Genomic DNA, 26570 nt, shown 5'->3' with positions numbered 1-26570 from the left:
AGTTCTACATGGGAGTTACCTTAGCATATCATTTTTCCATTTTTGATTGTGAGTTGTTTACCTTAACCAGAAACTTGAAAGGTGGTCTGGGGAACCTGTATCTACCTAAAGAAATAGCACTGTTAGAAACCTTTCTGTGCGTGTGTAACCTGCCTGTAAAGGAGTTGTCTCCACCTAGGAAGGAGTTCAGTTTGAGAATTTACTGGCGGAAAAAGGTGATTTGATAGGAACAACGCTTAAATCAGACCTTGAATTTCACCTTCATTGAGAGTCTTTAAAGAGGATAAATACTAATAAGCATTTGTGGTTAAGACTGGTATAGTCACAGAATCATAGGACAGGAAGAGACCCTGAAGATCACACCACCTCTCGTACTCTGTAAGACAAGTAACCTGAAATCAAAGTGACATACCTTGCCCAAGCTGGGGTCTGGCGGGTGGCTTAGCCTGGATGACAGCCCGGATCCCTGACTCAGGCCTGTCTCCGTACGCCGTCTAATGCAGGCAGAGGAAGGGGAAAGCCAGCTCGTAGGAAGGGATGACTGCACATGCAGTTTCAAAGATTGCCGCCTGTAGGTCCATGAAGAATGGTCTCTGACGGCTTATTTTAAAGATGTTGCTAAATCTCAGTGTGTATTTTCTTTAAATACCAGTGCAGTTGGAGCGGCTGTTCATATGTTGTTAGTGACTTATACTCATATTTCTTTTGGGAATCACCTTTTCTCTATATATTACTTGTTTTCGTCTTGACTTGTGCTTTATGAAATGTGCCACAAATGTTTTTCCCAATGTTTGTGGTTTCTTCGGGACTACAGAAGTTAACAATTTTAATAGATGAGTTTTTTTCTTTTTTTCCTCCCTTGGCTTGATTGGATTTGGTGTTTTTACTTGGGGAAGGCCTTCCATATCCCAAAAGGATAAAACTGTTGTCTGTAGTATCTTCTATTTTTTAAAACCTTTACATTTTTAATCTGCCTAAATGTACTTTTGCGTGTGGTGTGAACTCTGGGATTCTGTTTTCTTCTAAACTGAAAGAGCCAACACACAGCTAGTATGTGAGGGAGCTTGAGTTTTGAACCCGGCTGGTCTGCCAGAGCCTGTATTCTACCCACTGTGCTCTGCTACTCCCTTCTGAGTTAGTGTCAAGGAACCTCTGTTGTGTGTTTGGGAGACTGGAAGAAGTGTGAGGATGTGTATAAGAGGACTTGCTCTATTGCTTTTGGTTTGCTGCTAATATTGACAATGTAGTATTCTACAAGTAGGCTCCTTGAATAAATGTTTAAAATAAAAAAATGGAAGAAACAAGTGGAGTAGAAGTTGTATGTGTTACAATGTGGTACTAGGATATTGGATAAAACAACATGGTCTCTTCTCCTGGGTTATCAGGGCTGTTTTTATAATGCTAACCAAAATATTTTCTACAATGCTAATTGACTTTAAAGTAGAGAGTTAGGATGCATAGTGAGGTAAGGGAAAGGACTAAGCTTCCATCACCTCAGTTTTCTGTGCTGTGGTGTTCTGTCCTCTGACTTAGGTTTTGTGGAATCCATTTCTCCTCACAGGTATGCGGGGGTTCATGACAGCGCACGGGCAGCCGGACCAGCCGAGGTCTGCACGCTACGTCCTGAAGGATTACGTCAGCGTGAGTGAGCCCTGCTTTTTGTCGCTCTTGAATAATTAGGTCTTCTTTCTCCATGGTATGAGTTTAGGAAATGACGACCTGTTAAATTATAAAGGAGATATAGTCTCATTGAGATTGTTTTATAACTGAATTTATATTCTTGATGCAAGAGAGCTAGCATCATATAAATCAGTGAAGTGACTGATAACAATGTGAGAGATGAAGGTCTCTGAACACCTGTTGTCAGTGAAAGCAATAAATTAATGTCTGGTTTTTCCAACTCCTATAGCACAGTCTTCCATGTAATACAGTTCTTTATATGCCCTACACTTACTAGTAACGATAGTAATAGCTAACATTTATTCAGAGCTAACCCTGCTGGGAATAGTTTTGAATGTTTTACATGTATTATCTCATTAAATGCACATAAATCTGTGAGGTTATTATTCTCATATTATAAATGAGGACGTGCTAAGTTTTGGGTTCTCCTCATCAGGGAAAGCAGCTAACACTACCTGTCTCATGAGATTATTATGGAAAATACGTGAGAACAACGTACAGGTGTGGAGATACACACACACCATGAAGCTCAGTGCCTGACATATAATTAGCCCCAATAATTTGTATGTATTAAGCTCTTAATTCTTTCCACAAATGAGCATTACAAGGCCCTAGTGATAACAAGTTTGAGGATTTGGCTGTATTCCCTCCTCGGGGCCACGTTAGTGGGCTCTTGGAGCAGAGAGATAAAGGTGGTCAGTCACCTTCTCTTGCCCTCAGGTCAGGGGAAAATAGTGGAATCCTTTGTGAGTAAATTATTTACTTACCGTCTATAGACCTGGAGGATGGGAGGGCCCATTAGAAACAGTCACAGTGTTTGGAGTGTCTATGGTGGAACGAGGGAGGTCTGCCCCAGCGAACAGCTGCCGCTGGCCCCGCATCCCCGTTAGCGCAGCCACACTCTCTAGTTGTGACCTGGTCTTTGCTTTAGAAGATGCACATCGTAAATGTGGTCATAGAAGCGTGCCGAGGAATGCTTCAGTGGAAGTGCAAATGAGGCAAAAAGGAGCACAAAAGAGGAGAGATGGCGGCTGTGGCAGGAGGCTCGGCCTCTGGAACACCAAGGCCCGCCATCAGTTTAATGGGCTCTTCAGCTGCAGTCCGCCAGCTCCGCTCAGCTGGTCACCGAAAGCGGGAAGCCTGTTGAGGGTGCTTGGTGGGGGGCCTTGTCTGAGGACTGCTTCTCTGTCCTGGAATGGCACAGGTGGCACTTATGATGCACTGCTACCGTTCATGTGGTCTTTACAGGGTAAACTTCTGTATTGTCACCCTCCTCCGGGAAGAGACCCCGTGACCTTTCAGTATCAACACCAGCGACTACGAGAGAACAGATGGGATGGTGGTGAAACAAAAACACAGCCAGGGGGGAAAAAAAGAGAACAGATTGAAAATGTTGTTGACAAAAGCTTTTTCCATCAGGTAAGTTTTAAAGTTTTTCTTAATTTCTCCTCCAACGCATTTTGTGTAACATTTTTGTTGTCATACAATTCACACATTGTAACACTAAATTCACCTTTTTAAAACACACAGTTTAGTAGTTTATGTTATATTCACAGAGTTGTGCAACCATAACCACTAGTTTTAGAACATTTTTATGACTCTAAAAAGCAACCCCAGACCCATTAGCAGCTGCTCTCCATTTCCCTCTCCCACCAGGCCCTGCCAACCACTGATTTACTTTCTCCGTAGATTTGCCTGTTCTGGACATTTGTTATAAATGGCATCATACACTGTGTGGTCTTTTGGGACTGGTTTCTTTAATTGGCTTTAGTGACTTCAAGGTTCATCCATGTAGCAGGACTTTATTCCTTTTTCTTGCCAAGTAATATTTCATTGAGTGGATAGAGCACATTTTGTTTATCCATTTAATCAGTTGATGGACAGATGTTGGGGTTGTTTCCACTCTTTGTCTATTATGAATAATGCTACTGTGAACATTCATGGGCACGTTTTTGTGTGGACATACATTTTCTGTTCTCTTGGGTATATTTTTAAGATATGCTGGGTCATATGGTAACTCCACATGTAACTTTCCAAAGTAGCTGCTACATTACATTCCCACTAGCATGTATGAGAGTTCTAATTTATTTTATTTACTTTTACTTTTTAGAGAGGGAGAGAAAAAGAGAAACATAAGGGAGGGAGAAAGAGAGGGAGAGAAACATCTATCAGTTGCCTCTCACACGCCTCCTACTGGGGACCTGGCCTGCAGCCCAGGCGTGTGGCCTGACCGAGAATTGTACCAGTGACCTTTCAGTTCGCAGGCCAGTGCTCAGCCCACTGAGCCACACCAGCAGGGCTCTCCCTTTTTTATTTTAGCCACCCTAGTATGAGTGACGTGATGCTTCCCTAATGACTGCTTTTATGTGCTCATTGGCACATGTACATATCTCTTCTCTGGAGGATTGTTCATGGTTGTTGGGTTGTAAGAGTTCTTCGTATATTCTGGATATGAGCCTTTATCGTTTATAGTTTGCAGATTTTTCTTGCATTTAGTGGATTGTCTTTTCTCTGAGCTACCACATTTTAATCACTGTGTTTACATCACAGGTACAATTTTTTAATTTAAAAAACTTTTTCAATTATAGTTGCGTACAATATTATATTAGTTCTGGGTGTATAACATAGTGATCAGACATTTATGTAACTTAACAGTGGTCACCCTGTCAAGTCTAGTATCCATCTGACACATCACAGGTACAATTTGTATATAGCATTTTAAAGACCAAATTGATGTGCAGAACAGTTAAGTCATATAATCATACCTAATATATATTTTTAAATACTTTTGTGACTACTATAACTATAAAAATAGGACACAGGAGTCAGATGCATACAGAGAGTGACTTTTCCTGTATCTGTGCGGCACCTTACCTGTGCGCCTAATGCAGCGGTCCTGCCGAGGCACCTGAGCAGGCATACCGTCTCCCTTCATCCTGGAAGACACCGAGGCTGCAGCCAGCATGGTGACTTACTTAACGACACTGGTTTTAAGTGGCAAAGCTGGGCGTGGATTTAAGTTGTTGTGGTTCCTCGTTTGAATTACTTCAAGTCTGCCAGTATTTAGAAGAAAATTTACCAATAAGCAGAAAAATTAGAGGTTCTTTCTTGGGTCTATCACTGTCATACAGGACATTTAAGCTAAAGTTTTAAGTGTTTGCAAAAAGTTTCTAAAGGTCATGTATAAGGAAGCTGAAAAGTTATAGTTAATTATGGAATAATTATCTAAGCTTTAGTTTCTAGAGTAATGATTTACTATTTTAAGAAGACCATGAGATACTGCTTTTTTAAAATCGATTTTTCTGATTTAATTTTTTTTGTTGTTTAACTTTTCTTTTTTGTCATTTTTTTAAATGTTTCTTTTTTAACAATTTTTACATATTTATTTTTTATTTTTTTATTTTTAGAGAGGGGAAGGATGGGAGAAAGAGAGAGAGAGAAACATCAGTGTGTGGTTGCCTCTCACGTGGCCCCCACTGGGGACCTGGCCTGCAACCCAGGCATGTGCCCTGACTGGGAATCGAACCTGCGATGCTTTGGTTCGCAGCCCGCGCTCAATCCACTGAGCTACACTAGCCAGGGCCAAGACATACTGCTTTATACTTAAAAATTATATCAGATTAAAATTTTTCTACTCAGTAAACTTACTTTTTTTTTTACTTAAATCACAAGTTTACAATAACTTTTTAATAAGACGCAATTACTGCCTTAATGGGGATCACATTCTAGCAAAGGGAAGATTGGCAAGGTAACAAATAACGTGCCATGTGAGGTGTGGGAGAGAGGTGTGAGTCGAGGACTCTGAACCCGGACCGGAGAACAGTTGTGTCGGGGCTGAGAGCAGAGTGGGTGACTGAGAGCTATCTGTAGAGAGGAAGCGATGTTTAAGCTGGACTTTGAGAGACAAATAAGAATGCACCAGTTGGAAGGAGTGGCGAGGGCCAGATTTCCAGGCAGAAGGAGTTGCGTGAACAAAGGCTTACGGGAATGTGGGGTTTATCATTAAAGAGGCCATGTTGTAGGTGACACTGTGTGCCCTGTGAGAGGATCTGAACTTGATTCCCCCGGCTACCAGGAGCTGTCAGAGATTTGTGAGGGCAGGAATGGAGAGGTTATGATTAGAGAACTCTTGTAGAAATGAGTCTTGCAGTAGCCTGATGAAGCTAATGAGCACCTGGGTTAGAGCAGCAGGCAGAAAAGAACGAAATTCCAGAGACCAGGATCAACAGAACTTAGAGGCCCACTGCCTGTGTATAATATATGAGGAAGATGGAGAGAATGCGCCTTCTTGGCAGCTGGGTGGGTTCTTTATACTACTCACTAAAAAAGTACAGAGAGTCAGTTTCTAACTAAACGTAGCCTGAGGCAGGTTGAATTTCAATATCAAGACAGATTTCCAAGAAGTAGCTAGTTCTGTGATTCTTGGTACAGATCATTTTTTAGGCTGTGGAACTAAGCAAAGCTGAGGGAAAGAAAATGAACTGAACACACAGTACTGAAAACTTAGCATTTAATGGGGAGAAAAGACCAGGTAAAGAGATGGAAGTCCACTATCTTAGAGTTCTCAGTAAACAGTACTGTGCATATCTTCTAAAGGAGACTGCTGATAGCTCAATATTCTCTCTCGTTGTTAGGAAAATGTGAGAGCTTTGACCAGAGGCGTGCAGGCTGTGATGGGCTACAAGCCTGGGAGTGGCCTGGTGACCACAGCCACTGTGAGCTCTGAGAGCAGCACTGGGAAGCCCTGGAAAAAACATGGCAACAGAAATAAAAAAGAGAAAAGTCGTAGACTCTACAAGCACCTGGATACATGAATGCAACAGAAATGGCGTCTGCACTGTGCATCTGGAAAAGAGCAGAAGCAGCTTCTTGCCTGTGGTGCCACAGGACGGACCCTGCTCTGGGGGTGCACAGCCCACCCAGCAGTCAGTGGCAGGACTGCGGAGCTCCCAGAAGCACCAGCTCTGCCTGCTGTAGACATCTGAGAGCCCCAGAAGCCTCCTCCTATAGAAGGCTGGGTTTAAGAAGGGGGGGTGGATGTGAATGTTTGTTTGTGTAAACATATGCAGACTTGTAAGTTGGAAATTTTTTGAAAAGATATTAAATTTCCAGATGTATATTTGTTTGTATAAACATACACACAAATGTATACTAATTTATAAGTTGGGAATTTTTTGAACAGATAATTCAAATTAAATTGCCATTAACGTGTTTTATTGGTTTATGTACATACACTGCCATTTGGACATTTCACATTCTTAGATTTTATTTATTTATTTTTTAGAGAGGGAAGGGAGGGAGAAAGAGAGAGAGAAAAACATCAATGTGCGGTTGCTGGGGGCCATGGCCTGCAACCCAGGCATGTGGCCTGACTGGGAATCGACTGGGACACTTTGGTTTGCAGCCCGCGCTCAATCCACTGAGCTACGCCAGCCAGGGCTGACATTTCGCATTCTTTATAGACAATTTGCTAAAACCTGACTGGATTTTTAGATGGATTCTTTTAGGTACATCCGTTAGATTAATGATTCTCAACCTCACGCATACTCAGCACACCCCTGATAGGGCAGAAGGTATATCAAGTCTTGGGATGGGGGGCTGGCATGTGTTTTTCTATAGCTAACTGTCAGGGAGTGAGAACATAAGCAGTCAGCTTGTGTTTGTTTTAGGCATGGGGATCGCTGATGCCCTTAGAACTTCCTCAGTACTGACGACCATTAAGAGTAAGACAAGGGCAGTTTTCCTTCTACGGTCACACTCACTCTAATACACTTGTAGTGCACTGTGGCCATTTAAGCTGCTGACTTCTTCACCTTTGTCTCCCTTTTCCTCTGAGCCTTGTTCCCTTAACCCAGATCAGTACCTTGTTTTCTGTCACAGATGTTTGTAGAAATCTAATGGAAGTGATGGCTGCTCTCTCTAGAAAAATGCACATTCCCGTATACAGTTTTGCAAAATAGAAGATTTACAGACCCCCCTCCTCCAAAATTCAGCCATGAATTCACAGTAACACCCTGCCTTGAAAGGGGGGTAGAGGTGGGTGGAGGTGGGCAAAGGGGGATAAGTGCGGACAGGAGGATACTGCTTGGGGCGTTGGGCGCAGGGTGCAGATGACGCTGGCTTGAGTTGTACACTTGAAACCTGCATGGTTTTGTGAATCAGTGTCACCCCAATAAATTCAATTTAAAAAGATATTTGAAATTGTGTTATATCTAGGGAATGACAAAATTACATGTATTTAACAAATACTTGTTGACTACCTACCATGTGACAGGAAGGACAGTCCAAAAAAATGACAACAGTGGGGTGGGCTGTGAAGCAGGAAGGAGCACTGCAGGATGGAACGTGGCCAGAGCCGGGTCCCTGGGGCCTTAGAGCCTGTGAAGGGAGCCTGGGTGTTTTCTCCAAGCAGTGTGTACGCCAAGGGAGGGTTTGTGCCAGTGAGGAATGAGATCTGTTCTGCTTTTTCATTTTATATCACATGAAAGGTTACTCCAGATCAAAGCTGAGGAAGACCTAGGAAATGCAAAGCTGGAGATGTTCTAAGCCTGCGTTCCTCTATCAAACTATTTGTGCCCATTCATTCCCTTTCATCTGAAAGAAGTAAGACCATCTAAAAAGCTCGTGATGGAAGAAGAACAAGCATTGGCACATGGAAACATACTTCCATTTACTGAAGAACAGACACAGGCATGTAGCAGAGACTCATACCAAGTGGACAAAATGTGCTTATTTAGAAGGTTTTGTTCTAATGACGTGTAATAGCGAAAACATGAGACTTATTAGAAAAAATTTTATGCTTCCATGCATTTGATTATTTTTGTAACAAGTTTATTGAGATAATTCACACCTTGCAAATTCACTAATTTAAAGTGTATACTATTCAATGGTTTTTAGTGAATCCATGGAGTTGTACAACCACTGCCACAATTTTACACTGTTGCACCAAAAAGAAACCCAGTGCCCTTTAGTAGTCAGTCCCCAGTCCTCTCATCCCCCAGCCCTCGGGACCATCCATCTAGTTCACAAAGAGATTTGTTTGTTCTACACATTTTACAAATAGAGCCACACAATGACCTATGACTACTTTTACTTAATCAAACATCAAGGTTCATCTCTGTGATAGCATCTACCAGTACTTTCTTTTTATTGCTGAATAATATTCCATTGTATATACATACCACATTTTGTTTATCCATTTATCAGTTAATAGACATTTGGGCTTCCATTTTTTGGTTATAATGAATAATGCTGCTGTGACCATTTATGTACAAGTTTTTGTGTGGACACACGTTTTTCATTCTCTTGGGTATACATCTAGGAGTAGAATTGCTGGGTCATTGGATCTGCTACATATGTAACCTCTTGAGCAGCTGCTAGACTGTTTTCCAAAGCAGCTGCACCATTATACATTTCCCAACAATAGTATATCAGCTCCTGATTTCTCCACACCCTTGTTCCTCACTGCCCTGTTGTAGCTGTCTTAGTCAGTGGGATGTGCAAGTGGTGTCTCAGTGTGGCTTTGATTTGCATCTCCTTGATGGCTAATGAGGTGTAGTGTCTGTTCATGTGCTTATCGGCCACTTGCACGTATATCTTCTTTGGAGACAGGTCTACTCTGATTCTTTGCTCATTTTTAATTGGGTTATTTGTATTTTTATTGTTGAGCTGCAAAAGTTCATATGTTCTAGATACAAGTCCCTTATCAGATATATAATTTGCAAATACTTTCTTCCATTCAGTAGGTTGTCTTTTCATATTCTTTTTTTTATTTTATTTTAATCATTGTTCAAGTATTTTTTTAAATTTTTTAATCAATTTATTTCATTTTAGAGGGGATAGGAGGTAGAAAGAAAGGGAGAGAAACAGCAATGTGTGGTTGCCTCTCTTGTGCCCCCTACTGGGGACCTGGCCTGCAACCCAGGCATGTGCCCTGACTGGGAATTGAACCCGTGACCCTTTGGTTCACAGTCCAGCGCTCAGGCGACTAAGCCACACCAGCCAGGGCTGAAGGACATTTTTAATGTTGATGAAGTCCAAGTTTATAATTTGGTTCCTTGTTCTTTTGTTGTTATGTTTTAAAAACTATTGGCACAGCCAAGATTATTAAGATTTACCCCTACATTTTCTTCTAAGATTTTTATAGTTTTAGGCCTTATATTTAGGTCTCTGATCCATTTTGAGTTAATTTTTGTATATGGTATAAGGTAGGGAATGGACCAACTTCATTCCTTTGCTTGTGGATACCCAGTAGTCCAACACTTTGTTGAAAAGACTAGCGTTTCCCCATTGCATTGTTTTGGTGCCCTTGTTGAAAATCTAATGTACATGTGAAGGCATATTTCTGGATGTCTGCCTTTGATATTGAACGTCCATGAATGTGGAACAGTTGGGCAGAGTGTCTTTCTAACAACTTACTGGTAAGAGATGTCCGTGTAGACACCCTGCCCAACCCTACTTCCAGTTCACGGGCAGCCCTGTGGACCCCTTTCCAATGCATGCCACTGTTCTCTGCCTTCCTGCCCCACAGGAATGTGCTCAGCCTGCACGTAGGGCTGTCTACAAGGGCTGGGGATTAATGCCCCCAGAGCAACCCCCAAATAGGGAGGGGGGCTGGTTAGGAAGAACCCCAGCTTCCCCATCACACTGTGTACATTCTCCACGTTGCTCACTCAATCCTAAGTGGAATCGAGCCCCACTTGCCCTAAGCTAAAACCATCTCATTAACTCGCCCTTTGTTGCCTTTCTCCCGTCCCTGTCTCACCTTCTCCACACTCTCACTTCTAATTCGTGGAATTATCTCCTAAATTAACTAACTGAACCACAGTCCTTTGTTTAGAGTCTGAGGAACCCAAAGTGGGACATCCTGAAAGGATGCCCATTCTGCCCAGAATGTTTTCTTAAGCCTCCTGTGTGTTTTTTAAAGTATTCCCACCCTCGTTCAACATAGTACTTTATTTAGACTTACAAATTGCAGTTACTGCTCTATTATTCTGACGTTTTGCCCGAGCACTTTCATTACAAGGAAGGTACCACCCATTTAAAGTACAACCTGCTACATATCTGTCATCTGTTTACATCTTGGGAAGTCAGACGGAAGTTGAAGTTTTGTCAAGAAGCCAACAGCAGCGTGTTTTCCTGGTGGGCGACGTGGGAGACTTGGCAGCGAGCCAGAAGTCTGCTCACCGCCCCGTGTCCCCAGCCTTGCCCTTCGCCAGTCTTCGCGGGGAGGGAGGAAATGCAAGATTTCCACCCTGAATAATCTCCACTATTTGTCTTGTGTGTTCAGTTGGTGAGTTCCAATTTCACCTTTTTCGTGGTTTTGAAATTTTTCAAAATAAAAAAAATTGGGGATTGTGAGGTGATAAGAGAAGAAAGTTAAATATTATCACAAGGGCTCACAGTCATTCAGAAGAACAGCCAGAATTGTACTGGGAGACCAGAACCAAATCGTGACCGCCGGGGACAGAATCACAGCTTCTGTCTTTCTTTCCTCAGCCATTGCTGGCTTGTGGGGCTCGGGGTTACCCAGCTCTCACACTGGCCTGTAGGAACTTGGTAGGATGCTGTTTTCTTTCTGAGTTGTACACTGCAGTGGGAACTTACCTTTCTCTTCAATAATTATTTCAATGCAAATATTCAAGAACTGCTTTCTACTTAGTTGGCTCTTTAAAAGTTAGTTGCCTTGCTGTCTGACGATACTCATTGAGCTTTACCTCTTTAGTTAGAGAGGCAGGGCTTTCCTTGTCACATCTGTTGGTTCCATTAGTTCCTGCCTCGCTGCTGGGCCTCGTGAAGCAAGTGACTTTCAGGAATCAGATGTTATTAATGAAGAACTTGAGGGAAAATAAGTTTAAAAAAAGACCTCACAAGATTATGAATTGTATTGATGATAGAGCTTTAATTTTTTTTTAATCCTCATCTAAATCCAAGGACAGTTTTTTCTCATTGCTTTTAGGGAGAGAGAGAAATGTTGATATGAGAGAGAACCATTGATCGACTGCCTTCCACATGCACCCAGAAGACCAGGGACTGAACCCACAACCTAGGTATGTGCCCTGACTAGGAATTGAACCCACAACACTTCAGTTACTGGACGATTCTCCAACCAACTGAGCCACATGGGCCAGGGCCAGATGACAGATTTTTAAATAGAACCCAGGACCCAATAGTCCTACCACCTGCTTTAATCACCACACTGCAGCATGTCTATAATAGGATTAAGATTTGAAAATGCCATTATTTCAAAATGCATTCTCTTAGAATTGATTTCTGTACATTTATAGCAGATAAATCAAACTGATGGGTTTTTTTTTTTATGTCACTTAAAAAATGAGGAGTAGCCACACGCCCTTCATCTACATAATACATTTTACACGAACATTGGCAGAAGGCAACATGTCCTCAGAAGAGAAAGCTGTCGAGCTGCTGGCCTGTACCCCCAAATATCTGGGATTCATGGCCATGACTGGCTGCCCACTCACTGGACAGCCCACATTGCTGCAGCCCACCTTCTTCAGGACAATGCCCGTGGGTGCAGTGCCTCTGCCAGCAGGAAATGCCTCCTTGAAGGGAGAACATGTGTTATGATCTGCTTGTTGGTTTTTCTTTTCGGCAAACTCAGGACCTTGGCCAAAAAACATTAGCCTCTGGGCGGGGCAGCCACCACACCTCGGAGTGCCTGGTAATGGAACTGATTCACTTCCTGAGGACTGACCCTGTGGAGAGCCCTCTGGAACAGACTGGGACAGTCTGGGAGGGGTCCTACTGGCAGGGAGGGTGTTGGTTCGAATACTTAATCCTAAGTGTTCCCTGCAGCCTGCTGCCCGGCTGCAGGCAGCCTCTCTCACCTCATCTCCTACCCTCTGCTGCTTGCTGGTGGCCACCGGCCACGCTCTTCCCGCCTCCCTTTGCAGGACAGGTGCCATGGCCTCCTTGCTGAAAGCAAACATTCTCCAAAGCCCAGCTCCTGCATTTCTCAAAAGCCTTCCCCAGCACACCCGAGCACACAATGTTAGGTGCTGCCAAAGCAGTGTAAACATGCTCCTATTACAGTACACGACAGATTCCTATGAACTGTTTCCAACTCAACTTACTTGTTCAATGAATATTATCCCACTATGGATCAAGCACTGAGCTAGGAGCTGGGGATACGGTGTGAACGGAACAGCCCTGGCTTCAGGGTGCTCGCAGCCTGGTCGAAGCGTACTGCTCGTCATGCTGGGAGAGGTGTCCCAGCAGAGCAGGAGTGCAGACACAGGTGCTTGTGCCCCGAGGGACCAGGACACCCCGTCAGCCTGCAGAGGAAAGGCTATCAGTGGAGTAGCTTTGGGGAGGGAAAGTTACAAGTTTGGTTTTAGACATGTTCGATTAGACGTGCAAGAGGAAATGTCGAGTAGGCAGCTGCACACGTGAGTCTAAAGTGTGGGGGAGGGTGTGGCCTGACACTCAGTTGGGAGGCACAGGGACAGGGACAGTATTTAAAGCCAGAAGACCAGATGCCTCTGACATCTGGGAGAGAAGAGAACCTAGAACTGGGCCCTGTGTCTCCACCATTAGCTGATCTTTCTTGTCACATTACCTTGAACCATTTTCTGTTTTAATGGCTCTAAGGCCCCTCCTAGGAAAGGTAATAACAATAATAAGTTCTCCTCGTGACCTGTGCCAGGTGCTCTTTCCACAGGGTTTCTGATAATCACAGTAACTCCAAGGCAGGTGCTGTCACCCGCACGTGTAGGCGAGAATAGCCGAGTGCAGAGAGGACCAGTGCTTTGGTGCCCAAGTCGCAGCTGCTGGGAGCGGAGCATAAATCTCCGAGGCCGAGCATTTTGGACTGGGCGCGTTTGTTGTTGGTAGACTGTGGGAAACGTGGCTTTTATATATATATTTCCCTTTTCACATAACCCTTCAATCTTGTCTTAGTTGACATTCATTTTATATCACTAAATTGTAATCATTTTATCATTTTAGTTTCTGCCCCTTTTGTTTAATAACATATTTTAGTTTTAGCTGTATTTGGTCAATTGCTTGTTTAATGTCTCCTTCCTCCACTGAAGTCACTGGAAGCTCCACAAAGGTAGGGGCCTCCTCTGTTTTTCTCAACAAGGTATCCCCAGCTCACAGCACAATGCCGGACATACAGTGTTCCATTTCTCCTGTGAGCGTTCATAACTTTTAAAAATGAGTAAGCTGGTAAAATAGTGTAGCCACTTTAGAAAACAGTCCAGCAGTTCCTCAAAACCTTACACAGGGTTACCACGGAACCCAGCGATTCCTCTCCTAGGTATGTGCCCCAGAGAATTCAAAACCTATGTCCACACAATAAACTCATCCATGAATGTTCGCAGCAGCATTATCCATAATAGCCAAAATGTGAAAACACCTGAATGTCCATCAACTGATAAATGGGCAAATCAAATGTGCCACCTCCATGCAATGGATTATTATTCAGCCATACAAAAGAATGAAGTGTGATGTAAGCTGCAACATAGATGGAACTTTAAGAATTAATGCTAAGTCAGTCACAAAAAGCTTACCTGTTGGATCATTCCATTTATAAGGAAGGTCCAGCATCGGTAAATCCTTAGGGACAGAGGTAGATCTGTGGTTGCCCGGGGCTGGGAACGCCGCAGGGAGTGGGCAGTAACCGCTCATGGTCCTGGGTTTTTTGGCAGATGAGGAAAAATGTTCTAAAATTAGATACTGGCAATGTTCACAAAACTCCATGGATATACTAAAAACTGCTGAATTGTATACTTTAAAAGGGTGAATTTTATTTGAGAAATTAACATCTTCACAGCAACCTTGAAAATGTTTCTCATTTGTTCTTTTTTCTTCAAGAATGAACACGTTTGGCTTTTGTTTTATTTTTTTAATCCTCACCCAAGGATATGTGTAGGAAGGAAGAAAGGGAGGGAGGGAGGAAGGGAGGCATCAGTGTGAGGGGGAGACATTGACTGGTTGCCTCCCATTGGTGCCCTGACTGGGGATTGAACCAGAGACCTCGGTATGTGCCCTGGCCTCTTGGTGTAGGAACGATGCTCCCATGAACAGATCCACCCAGCTGGGGCTTTGGTTTTCTTCATATAGATCAGGTACACTTCTTATTAATTTTATTGCTAGGAATTTTATATTTTTAATAGTATTTAAATATGATATTTTCTTTATTTTAACTGGTTTTACTGATATACTATAAAACTATTAATGTTATAGCTAACCAGTTTTTAAATTGGTTTTCTTAAATTTTATAGGGAAATAATCACATCATCTGAAAATGATTTATTTTTGTAAATAAACTTGTAGCACTTTTTGTTTGCTTTCCTTTCTAGTCATTGCCTCACTGTATACCCTCCAACAGTGTTGCTAGACCCATTGTCCACAGGACCCTGTACCACGAGTTTAGAAAGCGTTAGGTACTTTATCTTCCTGTCATAGGTCGCAAGTTATACTAGAGAGCATTAAAAGTTATATGGTAAAGAAACCTAGCCAAACTTACTTAACCTTGCATCACTAGTGTACTGGTGTCCCTGAAACATCCATTACTGCACCACAGGACAACAGGTCCCAGTCCTAAGCATCCCCATCCCACAAGCACTGTCCTGTTAGCCTTTCCCAGTGAGAAACTCTACAGTCACAGCAGCTTGTAAAACCTGGGTTCATGGGTCAAAGTTAGAGTAACTCTGGATAACCACTGCCTAACAGTGTTGAAAATGGTTGTGACACCGAGGCATCTTTCGCCCTGATTGGTGTGGCTCGTTGAGTTGGGCGACGTCCTACAGACCGAAGGGTTGCGGTGGGGTGTGAGAAGCAACCAATCGATGTTTCTCTCCCTTTCTCCCTCTCTTCCCTTCTCTCTAAAAGTAAATTTCAAGAAATCTTTTTTAAAAAAATAAATGAAAACGTGAATTTTATAATATATGAAGAAGCTCTCAATAAAGCTGCTATTTTTATAAACAAAAAATGACACAGGCATGTTCTTCTTTAAGAAAATTTACTAAAATCAACAGGAAATTTAAACATTACGATAATAGTTTATTTTCAGGAAAAACGGCCCTGTGTACCTCAAGTGTGGTGGTGTGGCTGGACAGAAAAGGGTGCTGAGGCTACTGTGGTAGCTGTCCTAGGAAGCCTGGCTGGGCAGAGGGTGCCATTCTGGCTTCACAAAAAAGAATATGGAGAGGGATTTGTTCACCAGCGCATTTGTCTCCTCCCTCCCAGTCTACCCGCGCCCCCCCCCCACCTTTGTACTGCAGCCTTTTAACCATCAGGACCACTTCCACTCACCTCGGGATCCCCAGCACGCAGGAGCTTCGCCAGGCGCGAAGTGTGCATTGTTCGGCCCAGAAAATGTGGTGCCTTGATGAACGGACAAAGTGCCTTACAGGGTCACTGTATTCTGCTCACGCCACGAGTTTGGGGGGCTCGGTGACAGCGAGGGGGTCCGCGGGAGCGGCGCCGCGGTTGCTGTCAGGGGTGGGGGCTGCAGCCTTTGTACGGAGGCTGCTCCCGGCTCCGGCCACTGGGGGGCGGTCTTCAGCCCATGGACCCCCAACAATAGCGCCAGGGGTGGGGAGCCGCCCGGTCCGGAAACTTTAACCTCGAGTCTTGGCCGCCGCTGCCAGCTCCCAGGAGCTCAGAGCTGGACGCGCCCTTCTCCCGCACGCAGTCGGGGCTCAGCAGGGTTGCTGCAGCCGAATCTAACCCAGAGAAGGGGCGAGGGGCGGCAGCGCCCGGGACGGCCCGCCGCGGCCCACGGAGGCTGTACGCGGGTCCCCGGCAACGCTGGAGGCTCCGGCGCTGGACCGGCGGAACAGAGCTTGCCATGGAGGAGGCACCCAGCCCGGCGCCCGCGCTTTGGAACTCGGACTACCTGGACCACTGCTTCGCCGGCCACCGCGTCTGCATCTCCTTTGGCCTGTGGATCTGCGCCTGCTGCTGCTGGATCGCCGCCCACGCACTGTAATGGGGACCGAGACCTGGCAGCGCCAGAGCAGGGGCGGGTCGGCTGCCGGGGGCGGCCGGGAATGGGAAGCTACCCTTCACCCCCACCCCACCTCCTTAGTCCCTGTTGGAAACCTAGAGGGAAGGGGGCAGAAAGGGAGATTGCAGGAGGTAGCACAATTCCAGCACCGAAACTAACAGTTCGCTGTAGACTGAAGTCGGGCTACTTCTTTCCGGGTAACATGCACGGGGAGGCTGGGCTGTGGGCCACAGGAGGAGGCTGGGAGATGCAGTGGGCAGGGCCCTGGACTGGACGCCGCCAGTCTTGGGTTCTCTTGGCACCCTTTCCCCACGGACTAGAGGTGTGCATTGGGCAAACTATAAAACCTCTGGGCCCCATTTTCCTAACGTAAATGGGGACGATAACTCAGGGTACTGAAGGGAGGATTAAAAGTTAGCACCGATAAAGCACTTAGTTAAGTGCTCATTAAATATCATTGTAATTGCTCCAGCTCTGCCACCAACTCTTGGCAGAGAGTGAGGACCTTGAACAAGTGTCTTGATGTTCCTGGCCTCAATTTCCCAAGGCCCTCTTAACTGGGAAATGGGGAAGGGATGATCTGACTGGCCACAGAGTTTGCCCTGCTCTGTCAGCACCTGGAGCCGTTGGGTCAAGACACCACCATAACCTGGGTCCTAAGGGTGAAGTCTGGTTAAAATGGCCTCCAGGTTTTCAGCCACCCTGTCCCAAGCTGGGTGGATCATGCCACCCAAGTATACCCTGGCAGAGGAGAAAGAACTAGCACCCCCAGGAGACTGGCACTGCCTCACCTTAGGTTCTCAGTGGGTGTCCCCTCAGACGTTTGATAGCGTTATGGATTCTCAGCCCTGCTGCTCGGTCACTGCAATAAGACTAAAATGACACTCATGTTGCATTCACTAGCTCGTTTAATCCCTGTGGCAGCCCCAGGAGGTAGGAACTGTAATCACCCCCGTTTAGATCAGGAAGCCCCAGGTTCTGACAGGTTAACTAACTTGCCCAAATGAATGGAAAGAACTGATTCCCCAGATCCTATTAGAAAAGGGCAGTTGGGTGAGGATTAAACTAACCAGACCAGAGGAAACTGCAGAGGCGCTTTGCACCTCGTGTGTTCCTCACGGCCACCCTCTGAGGTCTGCATGACAGACATTTTACCAACCTGCAAACCAAGGTTTGGCAAGAGTGAGTAATTCTCGGGCATGCCCAGCCAGTCCCGCTGAGAGCAGAGCCTCTGCTTTCTCACCTGCCTCAGGTCTGGACCCTCTGTTGTTTCTAGGACTCCGCTATCCCCGAACCTTCATTTATTTTTAGGGATTGTATCTCCTCCCAGCTGCGTGTGAGCTGGGTCAGGGTCGGCCTGGCATCCCTAACCCCTGAGAGCCAGAAAGTGACTGCACAGCAGCAGGGTCCACACGGAATGAAGCCTCCATGAAGCCAGAAGGCCCACCGTTACCTCCCCTCTCACTGTAGCCTCAGCTTTCTCCACTTTCAGGTGGGAGGTTTGAGGTCAGTTATCCCTAATCTGGGTCTAACTCAGAGAGTTTCTAATTTAGAGTCTTTACTCTTAGACTTTGAACCCATTTCAGGAGCCCAGGGACCAAATTAAAGGTTCATCTTCCTACTGTGAGCTCCGGGCTTCCCCTGGCAGGTCAGGGATGTTTGGGAACCTAGTATCTTCCATCCTCATCCATTATTCCCAAGGCCTGCAGCTCAGAACCAGCTAAATGGTCCTAAGGATGTGGAGTAAGTACCACCCTGTGAGTCCTAAGGATGAAGAAATGAAACCAGAGCTGCAGTTGTGCCTTGGCTTCTCCATGGAAATGTAGTAGGGAAACATCTAGAACAAAGTGTTTCTGAGATCTAATCCATGACCCTGACGGAGAAACCTCTGGCCCCTCCCAGCATGCTCTGCCTTTCTGAATTTGTGTAGGGTGGAGGGGGTGGAGGCAATAAGGGAGATAACCCAGCAAGTCGTGTCTGGTTAGCCCACAGTTCCACAGCATCCTCTAGGAGTTGTGCTAACTCCCTGTGTAAAGCACGTGTACCCAGAATGAGATCGGATGTGGGCCAGCAGGAGCCTGGCCATGCAGTTACACAGATGGATTAGAATGATTTCACTTTAATTTCAAAGAAACAAGTTGCCTTTTTATATTGAGGCGATTAATTCTGCTCTGCAGTATACTGCTGTGATTGGGTTACTTTTATAACCCTCCTGTTTCCTTTCATGAAATGAAACCTGACAGCTAGTTTGTCAGCACAGAAAAGGTAGTCATGAACTTGAGTTGGCCGGATTCGTGGGAGGGAAGAAATTCCTCTTCGTTAGAAGGGCGGGTCAGGGAGCTATTTGATCCTTTCTTTTTCAACGCGTAAGCTAAGTTCAAAAACACCGTGGAATACCTGGGGAGAGGGTGCTTCGGAAGGACACACAGTCACAATTGTATTGTTCAGATGCTTGTTTGGGAGCTCAAACTTGCAGCTGTCATGTTTTGTCCACACCCCTCTCTGTCCCCACAGGCTTCTCTATCTGACGTGCACAAAGAGATCCGGACAGGCCCAGTCGGCGCTTTGTGCTGCGTGCTGCCTCCTGACCAGCCTGTGTGACACCGTTGGGGCGATTCTGGCCAGGCAGCTCACGATCCAGGTGTGTCAGGCTCACAGCGGACCATGGCTTCTGTCTTGTGCCCTCACCATGCAAAGCACAGTTTGCCTCCAGGCTTGTGTTCTTGTTGGTCTTTCTGCCCGCCTCCCATGCTCTTGTCCGGACAGCCACGTGGCTCCCTGATCATCTCCGTCAAGTCTTAGCTCAAAGCCACCTTCTCAGTAAGGCCTCCCCTGACCTTCCCCTCCACCACAGACACCCTCATCCTGCTTTATTATTTTTTTCCATGGCTTACTCCCAATACACCATCTGCTTTACTTACTAGTGTGTTTATTGCTGATTGTATTTAACCCCTACTAGCATGTCAGCTCCACAGGAGCAAAAACTTGTATTCACTGCTGTATCCCCATCACTTAAAATAGCATCTGGCACATAGTAGATGCTCAATAAACAGTGGTTGTTCGTGCTTTGTTTTTAGAGCCCAGGCCAGGGCCCAGCTCATGCAGGGGTGAATCCTTTCCCAGGTGGTGATGAGAAGCAATTTTAACTTTTCCCAAAGTTTAGGGCCCCCAACAAACCTGTATAAGAGGGGTCTATCCCAGAACATTTATCCCAAGGAAAGCCTGGGGACTCCCCTGCAGGGCTACCTCATAGGGCTGCTGCTGACCTTTTGCCCACCCAGCTGGATATGAAGGAGGACAGCTTAGTGATCGGGACACAGACTGTGGGAGTTCTCGACCCTGCTTTGAGCAGTACTGTCTCAGAAACAGATCACCTTTCATTTTGGGTGCCCATCCCATTAGGAGATGGGGAGTAATGAGGCCTAGCTGCAGTCCGATAACAACAGCTGGCACTTGTTAAATACTGCACTGCATACTTAGCACTAAGGGCTTTTTGTGTATTAATTCGTTGGACCCTCAAATCATTCTGCCATGAGTGCACTTACCCCTGTTGTACACATGTGGAAACTAATGCAAAGAGAGGTTAAGTAACTTTGCCAAGTTGCAGTGCCAGGAGTCAAACCCCAAATGCATGCTCTTAGCGCTGACCACACTGCCCTAGTCACTGGCGCATTTCTAGGTGGGTGCATTTTCCTCTGCTCCGGGGCAGACTAAGCTCCTCCCACGCACTGACTCACGTAATCTGCTCACATGGTGAGGGAGGCACTGTTGTTCCCCCTGTTTTGCAGATGAGGAAACTGAGGCCTAGAGGTCAGTGGCTTGGCCAAAGTTTCACAGCAGGGATTTCACCATACGGTGGAGAGAGTGTGGGATAGGATGCCGAGGGCTAGGTTTCCCGCCCATCTCCCCTGTTGGGCAGCTTCATTACTTGAGATGAATCATTTAAGCATCCACCCCACCTCCTTACCAGTCAAATGGAGGTGATCTCAGCCTTTCTTGGGGTTGGGAGGCATCCCTGGAAGCACTAGTCAGCAGAACACATGTGGTAAAGGAGATCCAGGACGAGAGGTGCTGCAGTTGCTGAAAAATTGTTTGAACATGAAGACTCTCTCCATTTGCTCCCAGGTATTCACTGGTGCCTACCTAGCAGCTGTTGACTTGATGAACTTTGTGTTCATTCTTTTCCCAATCTGTGGCTCCAAGTTCAAGTCTAATTTGGGTGAGTGTGTGGCCATCTGTTCCTATCTTCATTCAGGCTCTCATTCATCAGCGCACTGAATGCGAACGCCTCGCCCCGCCCAAGCTGGATCCCTGCCAGGCACACACGAATGACCGAGCCAGAGGAGGGAGACAGGGCCCTAAGCAGTCCTTAGAGCTGCTAGTGAGGAGGTGCGCACACACCCACCATGGGCACCAGGGGGAGGGAAGGGGCTGCAGGTGTCAGGGAAGGCGGTGACACCGGAACTCGGACTGTAGGGAAGGGTGTTCCAGGTGAAAAGACAGTGTGAGCAAAGTCTGGGAAGAGAGGTGGTGTCAGGCTTGGGGGATGAACAGTGGCACCTCAGTGTGCAAGTCTGGTGGGGGGGAGGGCAGTGAAGCCCTACAGCTTCCAGAAATGGATGCCAGGAATGGGCATGGGCCATGCCCGGCAGCGCTGTCCCCACTCTGCCTGGCGTGGCCCTGATGAGTAGTCAAGCTGTGGGACAGGTGCATTCCTGAGGAGGGGCAGCAGTGTGTGTGTGGACCCTTGTCCAAAGGGAGATTCATGCATTGGGGGGATGCTTGAGATGCCCTCAGCTGCTCAGTGCTGCCCAGAGGAGGAGTGTTCCTAGGATTGTATTTCAAGGGGACTTTAAAAGATGACGCTCCTTGTCCTGCTCCGTTTGTGTACTGGCACAAACATGCACACTCATTGATGCCTCCACCAGGCTTGTGCCAGTTCTGCTCTGAGCCAGGCTCTGAGGAGACTGTGGGAACTGCCAGGGCACAGCACCTGCCCTCAGAGGGCTCCAGCCCAAGAGAGGTGGCTCTGCGCAGTCAGATACACGCACATGATAAGGGAGGGATCATCCTGCCGTGAACATAAACGTTATAAGAGGGCCGAGGAAGGAGAGAGTACCAGTTGTGTGTGTGTGTGTGTGTGTGTGTGTGTGTGTAGGGGGTGGGGGTGGGGAGGAACTACTCCTTCACAGAGGTGACACAACCATAGGGCCTCGAAGGGGTGGGAGGCTCTGGCCAGGAGAACAACATGGGAGTGTGTCCCGGCATCAGGGCTGGGCCAACACCAGTTCTTCCCAGACTGTCAAGTTCCCAGGAACTGTATGGGATTTTGGTGTCTATTGCAGGTCACAGGTCCCAGGAGAGGAAGAGGAGGCAGCGGCTCAGGGCCAGCGTATTTGCCCTGATGCTGCCCCTGAGCCTGGGCCCCTGCTGGGCTCTCTGGGCTGCTGCCCCAAAGGCCTCAGGCCTTGTCCAAGGGCCACAGCGGAGGCTGCTGGGGAGCCTGCTGCAGGTGAGGCTGGGCTAGCTGGGGGTGCACGGAATTGGGGTGAAGGTCCCTTCCCTCTGCAGGTCCCAACACACACCTCAGGGGTCGGGGTGAGCAGGGTTAGCTTTGGTTGGGAGGAACCTACTAAAGGCGGGAAAGGATGGGCCTGGGATGCACATGGTCTTATCGGGGCGCTGAGTGCAACGCCTGTTCCCGCAGGACAACACTGAAGTTTTTGGCTACCTGCTGGGTGGCATCGCAGCCTTCGGCTCCTGGGCGTCCCGGATCCCCTTTCTCTCCAGAATCGTGAGGCTGGGGCTGGGGCTGGGATGGTGGGCCACCATGACAGGTTTTAGGGCATCTGGGAGCATTGTCAAAGCCCCAGGTCACCGGGACAGAGAGGTGGTATCACCCCATGTGGGGGAGGGGGGGTACATGGGTGGGAGGCCCAGGAGCAGTCCTGAGAACCCTGGAGAGCCCACTGCATTCTCCCCACTTCTCATAGCAAATGAAAAGCAGGCTCTTGGGAAAAAGCCACCAGGGTTGGACCAACAAACATCCCATTAGGGAAAGAGAAGGAAGGTTTCAGAGGATAGAATTATGGAGCTCTGTGTATGTGAGAGCATCTCATTGGCAGGTGTCTTCAGGCATCTGGGGTGAGGGAAGACCTGTGCTGGCCAGTCCCAGGGGGATGCAGACGTGACTTGAGGCACTGAGACACTGTGCTTGCCCTGGGAAGCCCACAGCCTCACGGAAGACACAGAACTGCAAAGCAGGGTCATTGAATGCCCTAAGAAATATAGCATCAGATGTCTGGGGTTTCAGAAGAGGGAGAGAAGGCTCCCACACTATTCAGATGAGTGAGGCTGAAAACTGTTCACACTGCCAGGCCAGTGGGTGCTGGGGAGGCCTCAAGTTGTCTCCAAAGGGAAGGTGGGACATGAGGAGGCAGAGGCGAGGGAGAGAGGAGAGCGCACGGAAAAGCCACCGAGGCAAGACAGAGCAAGATACTGTGGACATGCACACACGTACTTCCAGGGGTCCTTGCTGAAGGAATAATGGCATTCTCATGCCAGAAACATGATGAGCCTATCCTTGCATCTAAAAAAACCACCTTCCCAAGAGCCTCGTTTAATAGCAGTGCCAGAATGGACTCCGGGAATGCCAGGTGCTCAGTCGATCATTTGTGGAAGCTGTCGCCTGTGCTGTGACGGCCAGAAACCCCGCGGGACACTGGGTCTCATCAGCACAGGTTCTCTGCAGATCAAGGGAGGGCAGAGTAAGAAGCACTGCTCCCCCTGCAGTGACCCTGGGACAGGTGTGCAGGGTGGCACGGGGGCTGGGAAACCGTGTCACCTGAAGGTCTTAGAAGAAACTGCTGCAGTGCTCCCACCACCTGTCTTAGCTACTAGCACCGCTGTAACGAAGCATCACAGACTCCGAACAACAGAAAGGTAATGAGTTCTCGAAGTCCTGGAGGCCCAAAGTCCAATATCAAGGTGTCAGCAGGGCCATACTGGCTCTGCAGGTGCCGGGGAGGATCTGCTCCAGGCCTCTCTCCAAGCCTCTGGACGTCCCTCGGCTGGTGGCGGCACGACTCCGGTGCATGGCCTTCTCCCTGCTCGGGCATCTCACGTGGCCTTCCCTCTGTGTGTGTCTGTGTCCAGCTTCCCCGTTTTGTGCGGACACAACCCAGTTAGATCCGGGCTCTCCCCAACGACTTCGTCTCCACGTGGTCATCGGCAAAGATCCGATCTCTAAGTAGGGTCACAATCACAGGCTCTGGGGTTGGCACTTTCACATTTTTGGTGGGGACACAGTTCAACCCAGACCACCACCCCACATAAAGTAGCCCCGGCCAGCCCCACCACTGAGTCCCTCGCTCTGCTTCACTTTCTCCACAGCCTTCGTCACGTCCTGAAATTAGCTCCTTCGGTTCTTTACCAAGTCGATCCCTTGGGAACGAGAGAGCAGAACATCAGCCCCGTGAGAGCAGTGGGCTTGTCTGTTGTGTTCCCCACTGCATTCCAGAGCGTGGGGCCCACAGGCACCAGCAAACACTGCTCACTGAGTGACTTGATGTGTTCTGAAAAAAAGGAAGCTCGTGGATGTAGGAATCCAAAGAGCCACCTTGGGGCAGGAAGAGCGGCCTTGTCCTCTGCAGTCTTGGAGAAAAGCACTGGGAAGAGGTTACGGGAAGGCCACTTCCCACTCAAGGGTTAGACACCTAGCACAGTGCCTGGCATGTTGAGAGCAGCCAGTATATTGTCATTCCTACATTCGGAGGTAGTGGGCTCCCCATCACTAAAGGCATTCAAGCATGGTGGCCCCTTGGCTGCAAGATAAGTGCTCCCTAGGGGACTTGTCAGGGGTGGAGGGTTTGCCCTCCAATCTGCTCTGCCCAGGGGCTCAGCCCTGAGGGCAGCTGGGGCCACGACAGTGGTCCTCCCTGCCCAGCTGTCTCCTCTCTGTTCCCAGTGCCGGGGTAAGACGTTTTCCTCCATCCACCTGTGGGCACGGCTCCTGTCGGCCCTGGCTGGCCTCCTCTACGCTTCAGCCATTGTGGCCCACGACCGGAGTCCTGAGTACTTGCTGCGGGCCACACCCTGGTTCCTGACGTCCCTGGGCCGTGCTGCGCTGGACCTCGCCGTATCTGCCCAGGCCTGGGGCACCTGCCTGCCTGCCTGCTGCATGTCCTCCCGCCCCTGTCATGCCCTCCCTCCCCCTTGCTAGAGGGAATTCTCTCCTGGTGGCCAGGGAGGCGGTTTGCAGCCTAGTGCAGGGAGACATAACTGCAATGTGCAGTAATGCATTTTGTTTTCTTTTTTTAAAAAATGAGAATAATTCTCTCTTGGCGGGAACTCTGAGAAACAGCAAAGGGATCTGTGACGGTTTCTAGCCCCGGGACCAGGAAAGCCAGGTTCCAGTCTCAGCTCTGCCCCTGACCTGGGTCGGTCCCTGCCCTCTGTGAACCTGTTTTCCTCATCTCGGCCTTGCCTTTCCCACCGGCTGGGAGAAGGCTTTGCAAGCTGACCTGCTGTGCAGGGTGATCATTCCCTGGGTTCTCTGTGGTCCTGGAGGCTGGGTTGGCGAAGCCGAGATAAAAGTTTGCAAGGCCGCCCTTCGTCAGGGAGCACCTCCCTGGCTCCCCAGGGGTGTTTCTCAATGTGCTGACACAGCAGTGACCTTGGCACAAGGACCTCAAAGGCAGCTGAATGCAGGTAGTGGTAGGTGGAGATGGTGTGTGTGTGTGTGTGTGTAAAACCTGTGGATTCAGCATCAGTAGTTCAGAGACTGATTTTCTCATGTATTCTGCTAATTGGGCAGGGGATGGGTTGGGGGAGGCAGCAGAGGGTACAGGCGGATACATGGTGGTGGAAGGAGACCTGACTTGGGGGGTGAACACACGGTACGATACACCGATGACAGGTTACAGAATTGTGCACCTGAAACCTATGTACTTTTATTACCCAATGTCACCTCAATACATTCAATTACAAAAATGTGTTAGGGCTGCCATAACAAATTGCCACATACCTGACAACTTAACAGAAATGTATTCTCTCGGCTCTGGAGGCTAGAAGCCCAAACCCAGGCAGGGCACACTCTCTCCGAAGGCGCTCGGGGAGACTCTCTCGTCTTCCAGCTGCTGCTGGCTCCTGGGGCTCCCCGGCTGGCGGCAGCGTAGTTTAACCTCTGCCTTTGTCTCCACACGGCTGCCTTCCTCCTGTGCCCCTCTGTGAGTCCTGTCCTCCCGTCGGGACTCCCGTCGGGGGAATGGGGTCCACCCTAGTCCAGGATGACCCCATCTTCACTAATCACACCGGCAAAGACCCTATATCCAAGTGAGGTCATGTTCTGGGGTTCCAGATGGACATAAACTTGAGGGGAAACTACTCAACACCCCACAGGTACGGTCTCTACGAGCCAAGTCCTTCGAGGAAGGCGTTTTTCACAATGCTTTTGTTTAACGAGATTTCCTGGGTGCCTGGGGGAGGGGGAGTTTTACTGGGCGCCAGGCCCGTGAGGGGGAGAGCAGAGGCACCTGGCCCTGTCCTCAGGTGAGCGCCCCGACGCAGGGGGTGAGAGCCTGCGGTGAGGCCCTCAGGTGCACAGGTGAAGGCAGCCCCAGGTGGCTGGAGCTCTCCGCTTCCTTGGACCTTAACTCCACTTCCCAGATCATTTTCCTTTCCTGCGTGATGAAAAGCAAGATGAGGATGGCCTTGGGATTCGCCTCTGAGGCCAGAGAGAGCCTGGACACCCAAGCCCTTCTGACCTGTGCAGAGAAAGAGGAAGACAACGAGGAGGCAAGGAACGAGGCAAGGTCTCACGGGCTGGGAAACCTCGGGGCCCACCAGCGTTTGCACGTGGAGGGCACAGAGCTGGGCCTGGGACGCGGGGCCCCTCTGAGCTGGGCCCCTG

General features: G+C 48.0%; 2 protein-coding genes and 1 long non-coding RNA gene across 5 annotated transcripts in view; 2 read left to right on the top strand and 1 right to left on the bottom strand.

The window, feature by feature from the left end:
- LSG1 (large 60S subunit nuclear export GTPase 1) overlaps window positions 1-6797 on the top strand; it is a 31777-nt gene extending 24980 nt beyond the window's left edge. For both annotated transcript variants that reach the window (XM_045851142.1, XM_045851143.1), the window contains exons 12-14: window positions 1562-1641; window positions 2929-3099; window positions 6315-6797. In XM_045851142.1, the coding sequence (XP_045707098.1) occupies window positions 1562-1641; window positions 2929-3099; window positions 6315-6494 (431 nt within the window). In that variant the 3' untranslated portion in view covers window positions 6495-6797. The remainder of the gene's footprint in view (window positions 1-1561; window positions 1642-2928; window positions 3100-6314) is intronic.
- LOC123826912 lies at window positions 1583-16092 on the bottom strand. Its single transcript, XR_006787143.1, has 5 exons — window positions 15964-16092; window positions 14217-14338; window positions 4555-4733; window positions 2448-2997; window positions 1583-1719 (listed from the first exon to the last, which is right to left on the bottom strand). It is a non-coding gene; the product is annotated as an uncharacterized LOC123826912 (long non-coding RNA).
- Window positions 15993-26570, top strand: part of TMEM44 (transmembrane protein 44) — a 31504-nt gene continuing 20926 nt past the window's right edge. The window contains exons 1-7 of one of the 2 annotated variants that reach the window (XM_045851144.1): window positions 15993-16638; window positions 19175-19301; window positions 20786-20879; window positions 22006-22172; window positions 22368-22454; window positions 24627-24797; window positions 26327-26467. In XM_045851144.1, the coding sequence (XP_045707100.1) occupies window positions 16502-16638; window positions 19175-19301; window positions 20786-20879; window positions 22006-22172; window positions 22368-22454; window positions 24627-24797; window positions 26327-26467 (924 nt within the window). In that variant the 5' untranslated portion in view covers window positions 15993-16501. The remainder of the gene's footprint in view (window positions 16639-19174; window positions 19302-20785; window positions 20880-22005; window positions 22173-22367; window positions 22455-24626; window positions 24798-26326; window positions 26468-26570) is intronic. The other variant, XM_045851145.1, reaches the window with a different exon arrangement.

Source organism: Phyllostomus hastatus, unplaced genomic scaffold (assembly GCF_019186645.2).
Source record: "Phyllostomus hastatus isolate PE091 unplaced genomic scaffold, TTU_PhHast_1.1 phas_contig_86, whole genome shotgun sequence".
NCBI classification, from domain to species: Eukaryota; Metazoa; Chordata; class Mammalia; order Chiroptera; family Phyllostomidae; genus Phyllostomus; species Phyllostomus hastatus.
Note: the sequence above shows the minus strand (reverse complement) of the source record. Positions and strands in the feature narration are given on the sequence as shown.